Source organism: Megalopta genalis, chromosome 15, assembly GCF_051020955.1.
Source record: "Megalopta genalis isolate 19385.01 chromosome 15, iyMegGena1_principal, whole genome shotgun sequence".
Classification (NCBI taxonomy): Eukaryota; Metazoa; Arthropoda; class Insecta; order Hymenoptera; family Halictidae; genus Megalopta; species Megalopta genalis.
The window spans coordinates 4,405,736-4,427,946 of record NC_135027.1 but is presented as its reverse complement, the minus strand read 5'-3'; the positions used below and the strand labels follow the sequence as shown (position 1 = coordinate 4,427,946).

At 32.5% G+C, this 22,211-nt stretch overlaps 3 protein-coding genes and 1 long non-coding RNA gene across 7 annotated transcripts; 2 read left to right on the top strand and 2 right to left on the bottom strand.

Moving 5' to 3' along the window:
- Nucleotides 1-314: 314 nt before the first annotated feature.
- On the top strand, nt 315-3,019 carry mms4 (Methyl methanesulfonate sensitivity 4). Of its 2 annotated transcripts, XM_076526612.1 has the most exons (4): nt 315-424; nt 652-2,145; nt 2,215-2,268; nt 2,450-3,019. In XM_076526612.1, the coding sequence occupies exons 2-4, from the start codon at nt 850-852 to the stop codon at nt 2,558-2,560; spliced, it is 1,461 nt and encodes a 486-aa protein (XP_076382727.1). In that variant the 5' UTR covers nt 315-424; nt 652-849; the 3' UTR covers nt 2,561-3,019. The 2 variants fall into 2 exon arrangements, with proteins under 2 accessions (XP_076382727.1, XP_076382726.1); XM_076526611.1 differs by having other exon boundaries at nt 315-2,145.
- Nucleotides 3,020-3,755: 736 nt separating this feature from the next.
- On the bottom strand, nt 3,756-10,843 carry Ranbp16 (Ran-binding protein 16). Of its 3 annotated transcripts, none has more exons than XR_004490417.2 (15): nt 9,092-9,450; nt 8,851-9,017; nt 8,552-8,776; nt 7,578-8,451; nt 7,208-7,496; nt 6,999-7,143; nt 6,767-6,914; nt 6,526-6,685; nt 6,025-6,427; nt 5,807-5,945; nt 5,659-5,736; nt 5,401-5,591; nt 5,187-5,314; nt 4,730-5,070; nt 3,756-4,570 (listed from the first exon to the last, which is right to left on the bottom strand). XR_004490417.2 is itself a non-coding variant. In XM_033471793.2 (15 exons), exons 1-15 carry the CDS (start codon nt 10,698-10,700, stop codon nt 4,965-4,967), a joined length of 3,306 nt encoding a protein of 1,101 aa, XP_033327684.2. In that variant the 5' UTR covers nt 10,701-10,843; the 3' UTR covers nt 4,611-4,964. The 3 variants fall into 3 exon arrangements, 2 of the variants coding, with proteins under 2 accessions (XP_033327684.2, XP_033327683.2); XM_033471793.2 differs by lacking the exon at nt 3,756-4,570 and adding an exon at nt 10,686-10,843 and having other exon boundaries at nt 4,611-5,070; nt 9,092-9,329; XM_033471792.2 differs by lacking the exon at nt 3,756-4,570 and having other exon boundaries at nt 4,611-5,070; nt 9,092-10,672.
- A 2,559-nt stretch (nt 10,844-13,402) lies between these two features.
- slmb (beta-transducin repeat containing E3 ubiquitin protein ligase slmb) lies at nt 13,403-21,840 on the bottom strand. The gene is made up of 9 exons (XM_033471784.2): nt 21,339-21,840; nt 16,582-16,816; nt 16,304-16,490; nt 15,707-16,163; nt 15,256-15,629; nt 15,092-15,170; nt 14,844-15,024; nt 14,669-14,716; nt 13,403-14,465 (listed from the first exon to the last, which is right to left on the bottom strand). Exons 1-8 carry the CDS (start codon nt 21,390-21,392, stop codon nt 14,706-14,708), a joined length of 1,578 nt encoding a protein of 525 aa, XP_033327675.1. The 5' UTR covers nt 21,393-21,840; the 3' UTR covers nt 13,403-14,465; nt 14,669-14,705.
- On the top strand, nt 19,067-20,019 carry LOC117221113 (uncharacterized). The gene is made up of 2 exons (XR_004490414.2): nt 19,067-19,531; nt 19,603-20,019. It is a non-coding gene; the product is annotated as an uncharacterized LOC117221113 (long non-coding RNA).
- Nucleotides 21,841-22,211: the final 371 nt, after the last annotated feature.

Sequence of the window (22,211 nt, the reverse complement as noted above, 5' to 3'; positions counted from 1 at the left end):
ACGTGGCTGTCGTACATAATCAATATGTAATCGAATTTTTTGAATTTTCAACCTCTGATTTCGTCGAATTTTTTTCACTCTGTCACACAGCCGCAGAATATCCTCTTTTCTATTCGCTTATTATATACGGGTGATTGTAGCGCCTCTTGTAAAGAAAAAGTTAGTTAACTTAGTTCGAGGTCTGTACAGCGCCAATTGTGGGAGTATGAAAAACGCTCAAACTGTTAGTCAAACTCGATTGTTGGTCATTTTGGCTAACAGTTTCAGTATTTTGACACTATCCCAATTAGCGCTGTACGGACACCGAAGGTGTCTCTTTTTCTCCAAAAGAGGCGCCACATAGGAGGTGCATGCATATGCACAATGCAGGTCGCCCAAAAAGATTAATTATAGAAAAATTAGGGCGTAAAAAATTAAACCAAGGGTACGGAATTATAAATTACCCTTATTAATAGTTAATGAGCGAATTAGAAATTGTTTAGAATAGATGTATATTTCACTATGTATATACATTACATTTACTATGTATATGTATATATGTATGACTAACAAAAACATTTGACTCTATAAATTTCACAATCTATGCAATGCAATCTGAAAAATCGATATTTACATTTTTAATTGGAATGTATAGGAATGTCTTGTTTACAGCGAATCAGAATGCACAAAATAAAAAAATGTGACATGTAAAAATGGTTATTATTTTGAAAAACACTATTCAGACCAATACGATCGTAGAGAGTTTCTTATTTTTGATCTCTTATGATATACTATTACCCAATATTACCATTGATGTAAATATTAGTTGTTACATTTGAGAGTTAGTTTCTTAAAATATTTTAATATAAAATGACAGACATCGTTGTGCTCAGTGATTCAGATATATCTGTCTCCTCTGTAAAGAATGATCGATCCGTAAATGTTGTGAATTTCGACGAGGATGACTTCGAATTTCCCGAAGTACATTTTCATCATGCCGCAAACGATAACGAATTATCCACAGCAGATGATTATTATAATGAAAATTATTTATCTAACATTAGTCCCTTCAAATCAAGAAAAGTCTGTTCATCACCATCATCACCATCATCATCTGCAGGTACTGCAAACACTAAATCAAGAAAACGAAATGTTAAAACATCCTCTTGTAGCACATCAGATTTATCTGATCCTGCAAAGTTTTATGAAGAAGATAAAGCAAGAAAAGCAACTAAAGTTGATAAACCTGCTAAAAAGAAAACTAAAGATCAATTAACACAGGAAAGATTGAAAAGACAGCAACAATTGAAAAGAGACAGAGCACTGAAAGCAATTGCATCAAAAAACTCCAAGAACATTAAGCCAGGTGAATGCATGAAATTTATAGAAGTTGTTCTGGATAAAGGTATTGAACAGTTTAGCTGTAAGAACGAAATTTTAACTGCATTACTTGATGCTAGTATACAATTCAGTATTAGCGATAAATTAATCCCAAACAGCATTACATGGAAAAGAAATATTGAACACAGTTATCTTAACGAAGATAATGAAGTATGTAGAGCAACGAATATTGAAAAAGTTAATCAAATGTTAATAATATGGAACTGGAATGAGGGGGTAACAAAAGTAGCAGATGGCAGTTTTTGTACAACTATATCCAGTATCAAAGAATCATTTCCTAACTATAATATAATGTTAGTTATCTATAATATAGGAGATTACTTCACAAAGAGAAAACAATCAAAGAAATCAAGTAAATATGGAGAACAGAATAAGACACAGAAAACTAAAAGTAAAAGCAATTGTGAGTTTGAAAATTATCCTGAAATTTCAAAACAACAACTTGAGTCATGCTTGAATAAAATACAAATTATTAGCAAGTGTAGCAGTAGATTAATAGATAGATCAGAAGAGTTAGCATTAATGATATATCAGTGTACTAAAGCTATAGCAGAGATTCCATTTAAGACAGAGAAGGATAAAAATTTGATAAGCAAATTTGATTGGTATGTAATGGGAGATAACAGAAACTCAGTGCGTGTGGATAAAGATGGAAATGGATTGAAAAGACTATGGCAACAGCAACTTTGTCAATTCAACTTGAGTAGCCTGGAAATTGCGGAAGCAATCTGTTCCATATATCGATGTCCTGCAGATTTGATGGAAGTAAGTGTTACATATTAAGCATGATTTAATACATTGTATAACTTTTGTTCTATTCTGTTTTTTTTTCAGATCTATAACAATTGCTCACAAACAGAAGGACTCAACCTACTAAAAGATATTCCAGTAAGACATCAATTTGAAGTATCTTTTATAATTTGTAAACATATAGTAACTCATATTAATATTCGGACAAATAAAGTAGAATGTTAATGTGAATCACTGTATGTATGTAAGAGAAAATTATATGCAAACGTTTAAAACTTATAAAAATTAAATTCTCAAGTATATCTCTCGTGTTTTATAGATTAGAAGAGCTGTTGGGCCTCTCACAACATCACGTAAAGTAGGCCCCGAATTAAGCAAAAAAATATATATAATGTTCACATCTGAAGATGGTGAAATTTTATTAAGTTAAGTATGTTTATATACCAAATGTCTATTCACTTTTATTTGTTAAATTAATGTAAATAATCAAACGTAAAAAATTATAATAAACACATATTTCATATAACTTTCTGTTCATTCCAGAGATATTAAAAAATGTAGGTAATTTCTTCATATTTGTATGTTACACAACAAATGGCATTATGATTATATAAAAGCTTTAATCATGTTTTATATATTAATTATTTTAAAAACCTAGCGCATAATTTGACTGAATGAAAAGGATGTATGGATAATGAAAATCAATATACCACATAGATGGATATGATATAATTGTAACTAGTCTAATTCTGCGCTAGATATTTTTGAACATCGTGTACAGTATGAAATGTAACATTTTTACTATATTAAATGTATATACAATGTATTTGTTTACAGTAGGTATTTAACTGAGACACACACACGGTTTAATAAAAATAGTTTTCTAACATTTTGTACAAGTATTTATTAAACATAAAATGTCTAAAAGTTTGTTATAAAAAAAAATGTCAGCTGTTTCGTAGCAGCTTTCCTCTACTATCTTACAGTAAAAAATATATAAATGATTTGATGCAACCTAAAAGAAGATATCTCGTAAATATTTAATGTAACTCCTACTAAATTAATAACTGTATAAGGATTAACATTATACAGATTTCTCGCATGAGTTTCTTGCACGCACTCCTCATACATTTCTTTATCACTGCTAAAGTAGCATTAAAAGGAAACAGAACAAACTAATGTAACATCTTAGTTTCTGACAATCGATATGATAATATTTAAAGATGAAAATTTTCATCTTAGAGATAAGCATTAATGTTTATGCTAAAGATAAGTGTGTGTTCAACGAACTAATCATACTCAATTTTTTCTCGTTCATCAAATAATATAGTCAACAGTATAAAAGGCTGTATAAAAGTGAATTTACTATACTTTTTTGTTTGTGAAATATTTGATAATATCTGGAAGTCAATGTTTTAAACTCAAGCAAATTTTCAAATATTTTCATTTATAATATAAATTGTAATATTAACAAAAACATTGCTAGTCTTCTACTGTCAACATGCATGGAACAAAGATACAGACGAATAAAACAACATAGACAAAAAGGAATTAAATGAGAATAGGTAGCATGAAACTTTATATAGCATGGACATTTACGTTCATTTATAAAATGATTCTTAGTCTTTATGTAATGAAAATTTTTATTATTGAAATTCATTTTTTTTTACTAACAATATACATGATTCGTAACCATAATACAGAAAATTAATTTGTTAAAAACATTTGATGATTGATATTTTACAGGTGTGCAAAAGATTTTAATGCTAAAAATGCTTACAGAAAAGTGCATCACATAAGGTGATACCAAGAATGTACATGTTAACAGTTAGAAGACTTTTAACAGGTTTCTGAAACATATTTTTAATATAAACTTTGTTTTAATAAAATATTATTAATGACAAGTATAATTTCATTGTGATCATAGTAATAACGAAATAAATTTTAAAACAAAATTTTGCATTATCAGTTTAAAAATGTTTAAAGTACTGATATTGTAAAGAATGCACTTTCAATTTGTACCAGCAATTCATTTTTAATATATTCTCGACAGTGATTCAATACTTTTGAATATTATCGTTGTCCTTAATACTGTGGCCCATATCTTGCAGTAAAAAAATATTTAAATAAATGAAAGTCGGCTGCATATAAAAGTAATATGGAACAAGATATATGATCGTAATTTATATAATTGGCTTCCTATTCTAAGCTGCATGTTTCCACATTATTTAAAAATAGTGACAGTAGTATGAAATTTGTATATGTGATGTAAAATTTTAATGTAAGACAATGCACATTAAGTCCGAAACTTGGCACTAGATGTTCAAAATAAAGTCACGGTGAAAAGCGAACTTTTTGTTTCTATTGAAATAAGATGCCTGTAATTGATTTGGTGGTTTATCAGATTTATGTCTAGATTTTATAGTCCAACGAATTTTATCTGTAAACAATAGGAGTATAAAGGTAATAAAGACAATTCGTTATTTTTTGTTGGCAAATATTATTAATAGGATCAATAACGGTTTAATGTCAGCTTAAGAAAAGCTATAAGTATACAACATATATTTAAAAAAATTAAGTTTGGAGGTTTCGTTCTTACCGATTTTGAAATGATTGTGTGATTCAAAGAAACTTTAAAAAACAAAGTAAGGTTGCAAGAGAATAGGAAGCCACGAAATAGTGGTTCTATAAAACAACAGTATTTGATTTGTTATCTTTATACTCATCTAAAACCATAATTTTAAATCCACCATAATTTATAAGTTCACTCGCACACACATTCAAGCATTTTGGCAGGCAAGAACCTAGGAGAATCTAGTAGCAAGAGAGCGGTATCACTGCAATGTCATCATATTATCATTGGTAACATTTGCAGATGAGTAAGGTCCTTTCATGGTTTCATTTATATCTTTTATAAGCATTGACAAATTTTGTGTAAACCTAAAATAAAGAGAAATATACATATATAAGTTTAAATATTTTCTTACTTTCATTTTTCATTAAGGAGATCTTTCACGTGCTCGAACAACATCACCACTGTTTTTAATTATTCTTACTTGTCTCTATTTCTTGTAAGTAGATTCCTCTCGACTCCCTCCATTAAATTTTCAAACCACTGCGCCATTGTTGCCTGCTTATCAACTGGTTGACTTCTAATAATATTTTCTCGTAACTGATTAAAATACTGAAATCATAAAAATTTTTTTTTATTAATACGATGGCCGGAAAATTCCTCGTAAAATATTAAATGATTACGCGATATATACTCACTTCCTCATTTAAGAGAATCAGTACCAAAAGAGGACGCGACATACCCCATTGATTTCTACAATCCTCAAACATTATCACATTTAAAATTGTACTTAATATTTGTTGGAGGATTTCAGGATGTTGTTTCAGAACTTGTAGAAATAAGTCTCCGCCCCCTGGAACTACAGCATTTTTTCTCCTAGCATAGTTTCCTGAAAGAAAAAGACAGATGTTGCACGTATGAATTGATGTACAACACAACTACTAAGTACATGATACCTTTTGGATAAAGATGTTTAAATAAATAAGACACAATATGATCGAGGGTGGAGCAACTGCCAGTAGAAATCATTGTATCTGCAATGAAATATCATAACTATTATCTCAGTTCTGTAAGGGCAAAGTTATAGTAATTTGTAATGCAAACCTAGTGCTGTAAGGCCTTCGCTGATGCTTGATAGAATATACAAAAAAACTCTGGGCTCCAAGGTAGCAAGGAATACCATATGATCCTGTGCCAAATACTCGAGTAACAGATAGTACGTTACAGACAACTTTGAATAATGCTGTAGAATATAATATGATAATATTAAATTTCACATTTATATCTCCCGAACACAACATTTCTCTGAATCAAGCGCATACCAATAAATCACTCTGTGGTATACTAAGAAGTAATTTTATAAATGTGTTAAGTGCATTATCCAACGCCTCGTCCCCATACAATCTGAACGCTCCGAAATTCACATAATTCCCGCACAAAGTTGCTTTCAACATACTGAAGCATATACTTATCCCCTTTAGTTTTAAAGGGTATATTTGATCCTTTGGAACATCAACATTCAATATACGATTACCGTAACTACATATCACTTTGCTAGCTTCACGAAATAATAACATTCCATGCGGAGAAGATGCATCGAATTGTAATCGTTGACTTCTATTTTGTGCTAATTCGGCAAACAATTTTAGGACGGGTGTTGTAACTTGTGGTTCATAATGCCATAATTCTACGGCATGTAATAAAATTGGTGTGTAATTTGGATATCTACGTATAAATCAAGGTAAATATGTTAGATATTAGATACATATATATATCTATGAAGATATCATTTCATTAATTATATATTAAAAGAAAAAGGATACATCCAATCCCAAAGCATCATGTACGATGTTTTTGTGTTAAATGCAAATGCTAAGCCTCTTAAATCTCTTGCTAAACCGATCAAAGCCTTTTTCGCATCTTCTGCTGCAAAAAGTGAAGGATCTGCGGCACCCATCAATTGTCCCAAACTTTCCAATGCACCTGGTCAAAGTATAATATAAATGTGGGGAACAAGTTAATGTATAATTACATCGCGTTTTATAGTTCAACTAATCGACATACCTGTTAAAGGTAACATAAACGTGTGAAACCTTTCTTCATCTTCTCCTAAATCTACCATTAACAATCTACCCAAGGACGTGTAAAACATTGATCTACAACGCATTTCTGATACAGGAACATTGTTTCCCAGAAATGGAAAGTGCTCTCCCTATTTATAAAAGAAAGCGTAATTAATATTCTTCTTTTGCACGGTTTTGTTGTAGCAACTTTGTACACAGCTATTTATACATACTGTGTGATTGTTGAGCATAAATTGTACTTCCTCTAATTTTACAAGTTTCCGAACACAGCTAAAACCCACTGATAAATCGTTTAATGAATGTAGCGTTTTCGAGATAATTTGTTCGCTACGACCCCAGTATTTCAAATTTGTTATACTGCAAATGAAATACCAAAAATTAATATCTCATATGCTGTTTCAATGTATTACGTTTTACTTACATTTTTCGAATAAGAATACCAAGCGTCATAGATTCATCGTTCACTCCTAAAACGTCCGAAAGTCTTCTATAAACTTTCGGATTTTTTTGAACTTGTTCACCCACATATATTTTACGAAATTGTTCGAAAAAGCTCAACATCGCTAGCTCCAATTTTTCACAGCCACCACCTTGTGCAAGTTGTGAATCAGTCAGATGCATTAATTGAAGTACTTTGCAAACTAGTTCACTATCCACTGCATCATACTCTTCGTTATTGTTAAATGTTACTTTCCCACCAATGACACCACCTATTTTTTGAAACATTATATTATATGTGCCTTGCTTTACATAATTTTACTAGTTTATTAATTGTCAAAATATGGTTTTACCTATAATGTATACAAGCCACGTGAGTTGACCTTCCCTTATGGTGATATCCATTTGCTGACTTGGAGACGATGTTTGAGTCAGTAGTTCTTGGTATGCTCGTGCAGCTTGATCGAAGAGTTGTACTAATAAGGTATAAGTTTTCTGATATTCACACCTTCCAATTACCGATATCTGCTCCAATTGTTGATGTACTACTGCTAAATCGTCGAGCGGGTCTTCTAAACGATCCCTAACTACTATAGCAACTGAGTCAAATCTTGAAGTGATATATGCATTCACAACTTCCGGTGTATAGACATCTAATAAATGTCGATCTCCTGTTTTAACGTAAGGTAAAGATGACACCATCTTTTGCCACAGAGTTAAAAGGTAATGCAAACTGTTTGGTGAAAATTGCCACATCCGCAAACTTTGGACTGTAAATTTAGCAATTAATTCTATATCCTCCGGATAATGTTCTAATAAAATCAGTTCTCCCAATTGAAAATTGCTTTTTAGCCTTAAGATTAGTCTACAAAATTCATGGTAGTTTGCGGGATCGCTTAGACCTCGTGGATTTTGTATTATATTGGTCACACCGTTTACTAAGTGTGTTAAAAACTGTGTCCTTTCAAGATTGGAAAATAAACTTCTTCTGACAGATGCGATTTGGACCAAACATGAGAGGGCTAGTGATGACAATGAGGTAGGTAAACTATGATATAGATCAAAGAAAAGCTTTAACGAATAAGTAGAATTCAAAAATATTGGTTTCCAATAATGTGGAATCTGTATTGCACAGTAGTCTTCGGAACTTTCATCTGCAGATGTTCCAATAAAGTCAAATGTTAAACAATTCTGTGCCAGCTTTAAAAGCTGTCTGATCAGACCATTCTATAAAATCAAATAATATACATGTATGTATATATATATATATCTGATATCATCAGTAAAGTATTTTAAAAAAAAAACGTAGAGGACTGTGAAAACATACCTGTGCCTCATCATTAAAGTCTAAATTTTTACAGTTCTCACGTGCTGTACTTAGATAAGTACATGATAACTTAAATATCTCAAACAATTGTGTGTCTCTGAAGCTACTAGCAATTTTTCTATGTTTAGTGAGAGACCTATTTGCATCAACATCTGTTACTTGATTCATTTCACAAGTCAATTGGGAAAGTAACTGGACTCCAATCATATAGTGCTCCACTGACCCCTGTACAAGATAAAGACATTATAAAATTATACACAATTAATATGTTTAATTTGCAAGAATTTAAAATGACAAACCTGAAGAAATTTTGTTACATCATTGACCACATTTCTAAAGACAAATTCATCTTTATCAGAATCAAACCAACCAAGCTTTGATATTCTGGCAAATAATGTGACCAAAGCTTGTATCACAAAGTTTGGTAATTTTGGTTGTGTTGCTAAATAGTTCAAAACATAATTCCCTGAAACAAATTTAGGTTCATTAGGTCGTTGCATTTGTATCTTCTTTGTCCAATAATTTTATTGATAAACATACTTATGTCAAGCCTTTGTTGTAAACTGAGTCCACCAGAACGTGAGACCAGCTTTGTCAAAGTTGTTGCTGCCAACAATTGTGCATATGCAGAGTCCCCTCGTGCAAGCAGCAGCTGGCACTTTGCAAGTGTATCTGGTGCATTTTGGAATGCAACAAGTGCTTTCTCTGCCTCTGCACGATGAGTAGAATCTTGTGATTCATACAACTGCTTGCAGAGCAACTCCAGCTGCCGTACTTCCTGTATGTCATCCATTCTTAATGTTTCAAACATATACCTCAATATTTTCACTTAGGTTCAAGTCTATTAAGTTTTGAAATCATTGCTTCACTTTTTCAATTCTTTAATCCCTGATCAATCTCTATCATAATTATGAATAAAGAATATATAATCACAAAACATAATGTTTATCTAAGGAATATGAAACACAATTGTAGCTAAATATTTTTTTTTAATTAGCCTTTATATTACAATCAGTAAACATAATTTCAAAATAATACCATTTATTTATAATATGCTTTTATCTTATGAAATAATGTAAATGTAAAATGCATATATAAATAAAGAAAAAGTTCGTTCCAATGTAACTATAAAAAAAGTTAAATTCTAAATGTATAATAACATTTACGACGGTTACAATAACATAAATGAAAGTTAAACATCACAAATACTCTCTTCCCAACATGTTAGAAGTACACTCAATTTTTGTGATTTTGATGGTTTATTTGTTTGCGCAATTCTTTTATTTCACTGTTTCTCGTTTTACACTGATAAGACACGAGATAAACATTTAATTGTTTCTTTCATTATCAAATAGTACTTTGAGGTTACGCGGTTTCTATATTTTGTAAATAACAGATGTAGAACAACTGTCTTTCAAACGGTCGGAAGTTCAATTTGAAAATATCTCAAGAATCCATCCCGATAGAGTATTCGATAATTTTTAATGTAATCGAAACACAGCAATTAAGAATACTAACAACGAACGTTAGATAAACAACTATCTAACGTACTGAAGTTGCAGAGAAAACAATCTTAGTTTATGTTGCAAAATCGTAGTATCAGATAGGTTATGCCGTATTTTTTCAAATAATTTTCAACAGGGTAATTCGACTCGAACTCGTCGGAAAGAGAAAATGATACTTTTTCAAAACAGAACGGTCAAATATCAAGTCCACGAACTGGATATTTCCATCCATTAATTATCTGTTGAAACTTCAACTCTGTATCTACACAAACTACTATTCACGAAAACAAGGTTAAACTTTTGCACAACGGCAACAGGATCTCATCCATAAAACGAAACGTCAATGAATCTGTTGATCAAGGAATCGTTTAGTTCATGACTGCATTTTCATTGACAGCGGGACCGAATAATAATCACTGTGATCCGGCAACGGCAACAAACAGTGCAATACCATTGGAAAGCGGTCAGAAGTTTTACGTTTGCGAAACGTTTCGTACACACATCGATACCACACAACTCACGACAGATTTGCCGCCGGCTGATTTACCACACCGTTTTTCAAATCACTTCGTCGTAATATAACTCCGTCTCGTTTCAAGGTTCGCACGTTATTTTGATCGGCAACTCACCTGTTCGTCCGCCATTTTCGCAGCTTCGTATATTATCTACAGTGAAGGCAGGATCACATGCTTTAATCGCGACTGCCACAACATGTTATGTAGAAGCGACGTTTTCTACGTCGGAGCATCGACAACGCCACCTTTAATAACAAAAAGAGAAAAAAAAATTGTTGTAATCGCACTTCGCTTATCATCTATCGATGGAACAAGATAGATGCGTCCCCACTATGTTAATTGACAATTTAGATTTTAGATGACAGTCGTATGTCGTCGTATATAACATTATGGCCGGACATGGGGATTAATTCATTAGAATTTTCCATTCGATCGATTAATTATTACTTTCTAATCGATTGATGTCATCAGTCACCAATTATTTATAAATATTACATAAAAATTACTTTGATAAGTAAACAAATAAAAGTACAATAATTAAAATGTTTAGTAAATAGGATATGTAGATTAGATCGGTATTCCGAAATTTAATACTGAAAAAGATATTTCTAAATTTGTTCAGATACCTGTGCTTATTAACATTTTTGTTAAAAAATAAATGATAATAATATCGTTATATAAACTAATATGTCCAACAAAGAATATTGTATTCCTTTAATAAGAAATGAAGTAGAAGATTTGTTGTATTTTCTTTAAATAATTTATTAATGTAGATTATTGTGTAAAAACTACCATGATCTTTAATTGGTAGCCTATACTTATGTTAATAAGATTAATTATTAGTTTTGTTGATTGACATAAGTAGAAAAGTACCTTACAAATAAAAAGAATTGAAACTAGTTCTGCTTTTAAATATTGTTTTCTTAAATTTTATTTTTTTATAAGTTTCATTCGTAAAATTATATTGGAATACTTTATCATTTGATGCATCGCTTCTCAAGATAAATACGATTTAATTTATTTTGTTAACATAACGAAAAGAAATTAATGTATCTGGAGAAAGGTGATTGTCACGAATAGTACTTTCTTGTTGAATATGTGTCTATCTTTTCGTAAATTATTGATCATTGTTCATGATAATATACAGTAAATGAATAGCAAAATGCGATTGTAATATTCAGATTGGGGCCTTTTAAATGTTTTATTAAAATAGTAACATCTTGAAAAGAATTTTTTGGTAAATCATCGATGGTAAACTATAAGACGTAAAATTTTCGTAAGAAAATGCATTATTCCTTATTAGATTAAAGAAAAAGTATTACATATTAGTTATTCGAGGCATATGAACATATATTAAGAATCTCGAAATTTGTTACATACATCAATTAAAAGTAATGTCAGCAATAATCTCAGTTTCTTTATATGTATAGATACATTGTACATATACATATATGTACAATTTATTTGAATCTGGAATAATGCAAATTGTAATCATTTTAAAAATTTATCAGGAACTGTACCGTGCAATACTCGTTCTAAACAAAGATACTTAAATGGATATGATATACGAATTAAAAATGTTTCAATTGTTGCCTAGACTTTTAATGCAATTGTTATTTTTTTATCGATATGTAATGGCTTTCATCGTTAAGATTAATACGGCATATATTATAATAGCAATTTCTTTTATACACATACCGAATAGATTAAAACTTTCAACACTCTTCTTTTTCGCTTTTTATAATTTGACGAACACTTTAAACGTTGGATTACTTCATATATTTAAAATAACTTACAATTGCACGTATAAGTTTAAAAAGCCTTAAATTCAAGGGGCAATGATGAATAAGTTTTTCTATTACAATTTTTCCTCTTCTTGCATAGGTATTGTATTTCAAATATACCTTTTCCACAGCCTTCATTCAATTTTTATGTAGTCAATTTCGTACATGAAACTTTCTGTTGTTATTAACAGTAATCATCACAATATTATCTTAAATGTATTCTTTTCGTACTATTACTTCTGATAAATGTAACATTTGAGTTACAATCAAGACACATCATTCGTCGCAAAGTTTTAAAAGAAATAACTTTCCTCAATTATAGACTTTTATAGAAATCTCTAGTTCTTTATAATAATGTGTTTATTGGCTCAAATCATTTAAGACCCCAATCTTCTTTTCTACATTCCGGTATAGAATGTAGGAAACAGCAATATGTGATGTAATGTCCATAATACCTATGTATACATACGCATTCATAGATAGCTGTAATATAACAGAATACATGTTTATAAGGAGTATGTTAATATCTTTTACTACTATTATTATGCTATTTTCTTCATTAAAATATTTTATGAATTCAGAACCTGCTGCATACTACAAAAGTATAGTTTGCATTGGAGTCCCACATATACAAACCTTAAAGTTATAGAAAACTTTTCATGCCATCATTTTAATTTAAAAATCACAATTCTTTGTACCCAATTTGACTATATATGGTTCTCACAATTTTCTAGAATTCTTTTGTTTTTAATGTAAACATTTTTATAATACTTAGAATATTGTACAAGTGCTACTTAACATTACTCCTTACTCGTTTAACGTAAAAATCAAATAGTTTCACACGTTTTATTGATAATTATCTCATTTTTTTACTTTGTTTCAGCACTTTTTATGTAGATTTATCCTAATGTAAGATCTCTACAATGTACAAAATTCAAAAAACACCTATAAAAATCAAAAACCAAAAATTAATTATATTGTTGTACGAACGTTGTTGTACAGTTTTTTGGAGGTCAGAATATTTAAATAAATTTGATGAATCAGTCATGTTTTTTTGCTGTTCAGTGTATCTATAGGTAATTTTGTTGTCTTTTAATGTTGGCTGTCAATACAAACGTATACTGCACTATTTGAAACGTGCTTATAAGTTAAGTGCAAAAAAAATGTGACTAATAAAAACTTAAACACTGAAAAATATGATCTATCGGAGATCATCAGTCAGAACATAATACATAATTCCTTTACAATGCTATGATTAACTCAAAGTCACTATAGTGCTTTTATATGAATTAATATTTACATCTTGGTATAATGAAAATTTATATTTTAAATGCAAATGGTATTGTACCAATAGCTGTATACAGACAGTTAACTTTTCGTGTACTTTTCAGTATATAATATGAATCTCGTAAAATTAATGTCTATGGAAACTGCTACATGTTCGATTAACGGCTGTACATTTATAATGCTAAACATGGGTATAATGATTCACATTAGCTAGTTTTTCTCGAAGATAATGAAACGTGAGGGTTATCATAATCCTTCCACATATTAATACCTTATTTTTTGTCACATTCACACAGGATAAGTACTCCAATCAAACGACATTTTACAATTTTCTTACCATAAATTAATTACACAAAAAAATTATTAATTTACTATAATACAGCTAACATCTTATTAAGTATATCCAGCCTCCCTAAAAACATTTTCATTTTGTTTACGTATCGTAAGTCTTTTTTTTTTCTTTCATAGTAGGAAAGTGGTCAACTTCTATCATATCATAGAGCGTAGAAGAATTCCAGATATGGCCAAAGCAGACAATCATTTACATCCATGGGATGTATTTACGTGTTTCGTCATAATGTTCATTACTAAACGCAGTGCGTCAAGCGCGTATAAATTAATTCATAGTGTTTTACGTGTCACTCCGTATCTCCTATTTTAGAGGATTATGTTTGCTTTTCACAGCAAATAATAAACAAAAGTCAATGACCATGTCCTTTTGAGATTCTGTTTCTGTTTAGCCGTTGTTCACAGTGGACACTGATTCTTCATTCTTTGCGTACACTATTGTGAACACATTGAAATTCACTCACTAACCACTTGTCTGAAATAAAGTGTACACATTAACTTAGCATATTTTCGTACGCTTTCTATGACGAACCAAATTTAAGAAAGGCCGGCTATTAATACAACAGGGTAAATGGTTATTTATAAAACGTAATTTATACAGCAATATTTTTACAAAAAGAATTTATATAAATCTTATCATCCTAAGACAATAAATAAGTTTCTACATATTATACTTACAGTTATATCACAATGAAGGAATCTTCGTATTACTGCATCACTCAAATGCTGTAAAATAGCATATACAAGATTAACGAATGCAAATATACAAGGTGAGTTATTTAACTGTATCGCCTGAATTATTTTATATATTTTAAAATATTTTATTAAATAATCACTCTTTTTTAATACTCACGAGATGGTGATCTGGTGTCTGTATGGTTTGTACCAGATGCATTTATTGACGGCCCGTGTGATATACTTCCATTTGATGGAGTAAAATTAAGAAAATCCCAAATTAGTATTGTATCATCATGTGATGACGATACTATTTGGAACTCGTCGAACTGAAGGCGGAATACACGTCCTGTATGCTCCTATAATGATGCAAAGATTAGAATGAATTCCTCTTGGTATTAAAGTAAAATATGAAAAATATCTTACCACTAATGTACGTAAACAAAGCGAGTTGGCTAAAGCACGCGGATCTAAGGCTGCTACTAAATCCCACACTTTAATCTTGCTAAAATAAAAAATAGTCAAACATTATTACATTTGCAGGAAACGCGGTACATATAAAAGTTTGTGATAATTTTCTTTTTACTCACCCATCATAGGCTCCACTAACAATGTGTTTACTATCAAATCTAATACATCTGACCAATTCTTCGTGTCCCTCTAGAACACGTAAGCACGCACCACATTCAATATCCCATAATCTGATTGTGTTGTCACTGCTACCACTAACTACTAAGCAGTCCCTATACTGCAAACACGCTATACCACGCCTATGTCCATTCAATGTTCGCACAAATTCGCAAGTAGATGTACTCCATACTTTGATAGTCCTATCACCACTAGCAGACACAATATATTTTTCATCGAAATCAACAACGTTAACTGCGGCCCTGTGTCCCACTAGAACTCTTCTTAATGCAATTTCTGTTTGCGATGTCATGTCCCATACAGCTATTGAACGATCCTGAAAACGAGGAAAGTTAATTTTATTTAGATTATAGTAACGCAAACAGAAGAACGTTTAAGAAAATGTTTGTTCACCTTTGAACAGGTGACCATCATTCCATTATTAAATCTAAGATGTAGAACTGCTTCACAATGATGTATCAATGTATTTAGCATTTCACCAGTATTAGCATCCCAAACTCTTACAGTGCTATCAGAGGAACCAGATATTATTGCTTTATCGTCGTATTGTAGACACAGAACAGAACCAGTATGTCCTGTTAAGACTTTAATACACTGTAGAGTGTTTCTATCCCAAATTTTAATGGTATTGTCTCTAAGACCAGAGACTATTTTCTGGTCGTCGTATTGCAAACAGTAAACACCTTTAGAATTTTCACTTCTACAGTTTATTCTTTGAAGATTGAATCTTCCCATTCTCCAATTGTTATCTATACTATCAATATCTTTAACTATTCTAGGATATAGAGATCTATAGAAACTGTGATTTGGATGACTTTGTCCTGGTCTTGGTTTGAATAAATATTGAATCCTGAAAGTAAAATGAAACCAAATACCTGTAGTGTACAATAGTTCCATAGAATTATAGTGTCTTCTTTCATGAAATCTGTATGTATGTTGACTGTGCTACATAATGAGTTTGAAATAACAAAGTACAAGACATCAACAAACCATCCCCTCCTCTCGGCGAGTCCTCTCCAAATTGAATCGGTCCGAACTTTTCGCTCGATTAATTTTTTCCAAAGCATTCCCTCGCTAATTACTCGGTGCCATTCTTTACACACTAATTCTGTCGCAATTAACGAGTCCGCGTCCAGATAAGAAAGAATACTTTCAGCCACATGATCCAATCCTTTTTCTAAGAACAGAGCAAAACACTTTTTATTAGACTTGTGATTAGAGTAATTACTACAATATTCTAACAGTAACAAACCGATAGAAATATTTACTTGGTAATAAAGATACAAAATCTCTCTGCAACATTGGTTTTAGGTAAGCATTGATGTGTCCATGTTGGTAGTGACTCATTCGTGCTAGCAATTGTTCAACAAAGTTAATTTGTTCTGGTTCGCTCCATCTCTCAAATAGTTTCATACAAATTTCTTTTTCCTGGCCATACTGTGGAGATACCCCTGTTGGTAATTCTTTCTTGCGAGTAGGATCATAGAGTATTGTTATTGGATACTGAAAAAATATAACATAGATTATAGTAACAGGTATTAAAAAATGACAACAAAAATTGTTTGCAAACATATTCATATAGGTGTTTGAGCTCTAATGAAATGAATGATTTGACTACATTTTTTCCTTCTAGTGTAAAAGTATCATGTATTACCAGGGGTATTGATAAAAATACTCGTACATAATAATTCAATATATATTTCAATTTCTTTTTTAATACATCCATAAATCAAGTAAAACGTCGTACAAAAAATACGCGATCGCAAACCTACTCACGACAAATGTATCTTGAGGTAGAGCGAGGTACCGGATTCTTGACCTCAGATATACACCGCGCTCACTCGCATGTACAAGGCATCGAGTATGCTTGCAGAAATAGATGTTTAAACATGCGATTCGTTTCTTTGATTTAGAACGTTTTCTATTGTACGCGGATACGATTTATCTGCGAACGAACTCTATCGGCGAATGCAAAGGAACGAAATCTCTGTATTTACTGACATTATAGCTGACCCTGACTACAGAATCCCCTCTGATCCGTGAAATACAAGGTACTTTCATATTTCGAATAATTTTGATTTTTTCATTTATTATACTAACAATAATTCCTGCCATTTATTATAGCACGGTGTCTATATTTACTGTAACCTATATCTCGTTTACGTGTTACAGTTATTAGTTTTGTTCGCCTTGAATTACACGCCCTCATAAGTGTTCATGATCGGAGAAATCGGCCGGTTAACAAGTTAAAGTAATAAAAACATGTCTCCTGAACATTTTTAGATATACATTTTTTCCACGGTGGTACGTTTTAATTAATTTGTATGAGGGAAATGTGTCGAAGGACCGTGGCTAGCTCGCTATAATCCAATATTTCGTGTCTGACCTACTTGTCACGCTCGCCACCTCTGGAAACGAAAACCCTTATAATAGATGCATATCTTGTTAAGCATTCTGCAATTAAGGTTGAACATTTCTATCGAACAAACGAAACTATCAAACCCGTCTCGACGTAATCATTATCGACGCTACGAGATTAATTGGTTACCGTAACACCGTCATTACTAAACTTAATTAAATCACTAACGCAGCTTGAAAGAAAACTGCGAAATCTTTGGCTAGTTTAACGCTCAACGATTTCTCAGTAATAAGTCATTCCCCCCTTTGCTCAAGATATCGTTTCAATATATAATGCAATATTCTAAATTACAACGCAGAAAAGGAAGGTTTATTATCATACACTCAAGATAAAACGCTGTCTGATAGGTTGTTTCAGTGATATAATAATACAGGGTGTATCTCCAATAATTTGCCATTTTTGTGCAATCACTATGAAAACAATTGGCAGTCAAAAAAACAAATACGCTTGTAAAAGATATTTGACTATCTTCTAACAATTAGATCCTCGAGTTAACGACCCCTACAACGGCATTCTCCAAATGTAACTTGGTTGGTAAAACAGTTTCTTTTTTTATAAATTGTTTTAAGTGCCTCCCTAATAGATGTTTAAAAACGTATCGAAACAGTTTTAGTTTTTTAAAGGATGATGCGAATATTAAGAAAAGATCAATATTTGTAAGAAATTCTACAGTACAGTTTTTAAAGTGTACGCAAACAATTCCTGCAACGATCGACGACTCTGATTGCAACACTTTCTGCAAGGGGAAGAGTATATCGCGCAAGAAAACGCTCCTTCGTTCCGAGATATCGTGATCGCTCGACTGTAAAAGGTGGCATAGCAACATTGAAGAGTCCTGGCGGCCAAGGAGTACCTCCTCGATCACCTGAAAATGTTTCTTCGCGGTGCTCCCGGCATAACGGGACCGCGAACTTGTGTCGAATCTATGCTTCTCGTATTTCTTTGTCTTCGCGTCGTTACGTGTTCTATTTTCTCAAGCTGTCCAACTACTCGAGACAAGTTTGAGTAACTTGAAATTTGAGTTGAATAACGCTCTAAATAAGACTTTCGATTAGAACAAAAACATGGAAGTTCCCTTTTTGCTTAGTTTACTCCTACCAGAAAAATCAACAACTACGATTAAATATTTCGTAAAAAAGAATTATCTGAACTGAAAAAGAAATGAAAAATTTTATGATGAAATTATTTTAAGTGATACGAAACAGGTAACACTTTCCTCCAAATTAAATCAAATGAAAAGGATCAAATCTGTCTGCGTCGGTAAGGCAGAACTAGTGGGAGTTGTGACTGTAACTGTGACTCGTGGCGCGAAAAAAAAGCATAGAGTAGCCATTATAACCTGTAGCGATATTTGCAACCGGAAAAGGTTTCGAAATTCTCATAGTCCTTGGTTGCTCGTATCTCTCTTCCTGTCTTTCTAAATACACGGCGAAAAAGCAGCCGAGAAAAAACAAGTTTCAAGAATACGTGTACACAAATTTATCCGGTTCTGAGAGACCGTTGTGAATTCATAGTCGCGATATACCGCTTCCTCGAGTCCTGAGCCTGTGTAGCCTCTTCGTTTTTGCCGCGAATCGGGCCGAAGTTAAAAATGAAAAATTAAAAGCGTGTCTGGCGGCTCGGTAGTAAGTAATATAACCGGAATGATGAGTCACTGGCACTAAATATGAGGGCTACGTTCATTTTTTCTTTTTCGTCAAGTCATGTTTCGTCCAGCGACACAATACAGAGAGTTCGTTTACATTGGTGGGATCGTGAACACGTTTCTATCGACTGGCCAAAAACGGACGAATATTCTGGTAAATGAAATAATGATTGTTCCAGTGAGGCTACGCATTGTGATACACTCGTAACCTTTGTTTCGCTGCAGATGGTAAATGGTGGATCGTCGGAAACGATACACTCTCAAATTCGCAAGACCTTCTGATGCAACAACTGCAACTTATTCCTCTTTCTTAACGATCTTTATGCGAGTTCTCAACACTTGTTCGCTTAAGCTCTACATTGAATGGGTCAGCTTTAACCTAATCAATTTTTGCACAGTTCTACTTTGTATAATAGTACAAATTTACCGCAACCAATAATCGAGTTTAATTAAGATGCGATAGATGGAGGGAGAACAGGTCCAAATATTTGTACGCATAATTAAACATTCTTGGCTTATATCCAATTGTGTGTACGAATCAATATCACTGTAACGACACGAGATGAAGTAGAATATTAGTTTTCATTTAGTACGATTGTACGTATCCTACAAAGACACTTTCATAAAATTAATTGATTAACGTCTCTGTATCTTATTTACATCAATATTTAACGTCAATTGCCCTTAATATTCTCATTCATCGATCAAGAAAATGATTAAATCGCGAAACCTGAGGTAGAAAAAATTGATTGTCACTTGTCGAATTCAACGAAAGTCGATCCTATCGCAGATGTTGGCCGATTATTTATTATTATCGTGGAAGAAGCATTAAAAAAGGGTATGAGATCGTAAAAGCGGAAAAAACAGCAGAAAGGGAGAAGCGGGAGCTAAACATTGATTATGTAGCAAGCTGTTCTCAGAGTTCACCAGGAATTGAGATTAGACGTGTATTCAAGTCATCTGTCTTTCTTCTTTGTTTCAGTAACAAAGACGATTATTACCCGATCGAATTAAGTGATTATTAATTAAACGTTATCGAGTGATATGATTTCCAGTTGAAGATTACACTTGCTTGTGCTAGATTTTACGGAAAATTGATCGGACGTGTGTAGCGTTGACAAATAATTCGATCAGATGTGTAGCGTGTCGATTTGAATTTTAGCTTGGGAATAAATATACACTATATGACTTTATAAACAGGATATAAAAAAGTACCAAAAGGACGTATATATGTACATCGCAGACGCGGTATAAACATTGTCTAGTTGATAACGCAGAATTTTAGCAGTGTGTACAAATTATTGAAAAAAGAAAAAAAATGTTCAATGACAGAAGCACATAAATCGTATGATTCGCGTTTCTGATACGCATCTTCGTTGATACGGATTATAGGTAAAGTCTACACTGTGGTATTAACCACTGTGAAAATACAGAATCATTTTGCTTTCGTTACGAAAATACTGAAATAGGTACGCGATAACGGATTCCCTAAAGATGATACGATAACTGTCACCGATAGATATGAGTAAATACACTTTTGATAAAAGAGGTTTCATCGAATGATCACAATCATCATCATCATCGTGGATGACATTAGCGTGCGACAGAATCCTGCACCGTTTTGCGCGCAACGTAATTCGTGCAATTAATTTGTTATACTGAGAGTCAGATGCGACTGATAAGGTTTTTTTGAAAAAATTGACGACTGATCGAGAAATGTTAGCGAATTTCTCTGTCATAAGGAGACATAAGATGGCGGTAGAATGGCGGGTCAAAAATACTAATACATTTACCGAACCTGTCGAGGGAATAAGATACCTGGGACGTTAGCGAAACTGGAACGTTACTTAGTAATAATTCTGTGAATAGTCGAAAGGCTGATCGGTAACGAGCTCGATAAATCGGCCGTTTAGACGATATTTCATTCAAATAAGCAGAGTTCTACTGTATATGTTGCATACCTGAAGATTTGTGTTTGTGTCGCCAATAATCTTATCCGTTTCCATGTTGATCATTTTCACGCACAACTGGCACGATCTCGTTGATCTAGGTTGCAAGAAACAGGTCGATACGACGAATGGTTTTCAGAAAGGGATAAAACACCTTTCGGACACTGGCGTTTGACTATTCAACACGGTCGACGACGCTCACGAGTCTTCGCCATGTACAGGAAGTTGAGACAACATTTCACCAACACAACAGCTCGTAAATAACTATGTCACTTCACGGTGCTGAGAAACCTGATACAACTGTTAATTTCCGCGGAAAAAGGTGTACGGTCGTATTATTTTCAACTCGCTCTTGAGCGATCCACGAAACTCGATGTTGATCCCTCTTTGACTAAGGTAGAAGATATTCGACCGAATTCCACGATGCACAAAGACACATACGATCAACCGCCAAGTTAAAAAGTTTAACGAGAAGCGCTAACACCATCAACTCGACCGCTGCTCCTCTTTGACTGTCTTTGACTGAAACCAATGTGGTGGCGCGTCATACGCGGCACCTTCAAAATGGCGTTTGGCCGCGCGATATGATTATTGTAAGTTTCTGCGCACTTTGAACCGCGACATTTCAAACGATTTAAAAATCTAGCATCAAGAGAAATTATTGTTCGATAAAACTGATTGATTTAATAACTGTGTCGTTGAACCCCGATCTTCTGCTTCTTTCTCGTCATTCTATCTGGTATACATTCATTAATTATATTGTTCATTTGTTACGGAAGAAACATAAATAAAAAATTATGATGTTAGGGGAACGAGTTCCGTATGTTCTTGTTGCAGCAAATGAGCAATATAATAAAAACGCAATAATAATAATAATAAAAATGA

Bases quoted from the DNA above. Each gene is read 5' to 3' on its own strand.
- slmb (XM_033471784.2), bottom strand. From the start codon at position 21,392: ATGATCAACATGGAAACGGATAAGATTATTGGCGACACAAACACAAAT. The intron at 16,817-21,338 runs GTATGCAACATA...ATATTTTTTCAG, and splicing joins ACACAAACACAAATCTTCAG to TATCCAATAACAATACTCTA. The intron at 15,630-15,706 runs GTGAACAAACAT...CCTCGTTTTCAG, and splicing joins TGATGGTCACCTGTTCAAAG to GATCGTTCAATAGCTGTATG.
- Ranbp16 (XM_033471792.2), bottom strand. From the start codon at position 9,362: ATGTTTGAAACATTAAGAATGGATGACATACAGGAAGTACGGCAGCTG. The intron at 8,777-8,850 runs GTTTGTCATTTT...TATCTTGTACAG, and splicing joins ATGTAACAAAATTTCTTCAG to GGGTCAGTGGAGCACTATAT. The intron at 7,497-7,577 runs GTAAAACCATAT...TTCAAAAAATAG, and splicing joins GTGGCTTGTATACATTATAG to GTGGTGTCATTGGTGGGAAA.
- mms4 (XM_076526612.1), top strand. From the start codon at position 850: ATGACAGACATCGTTGTGCTCAGTGATTCAGATATATCTGTCTCCTCT. The intron at 2,146-2,214 runs GTAAGTGTTACA...TTTTTTTTTCAG, and splicing joins GTCCTGCAGATTTGATGGAA to ATCTATAACAATTGCTCACA. The intron at 2,269-2,449 runs GTAAGACATCAA...CGTGTTTTATAG, and splicing joins ACCTACTAAAAGATATTCCA to ATTAGAAGAGCTGTTGGGCC.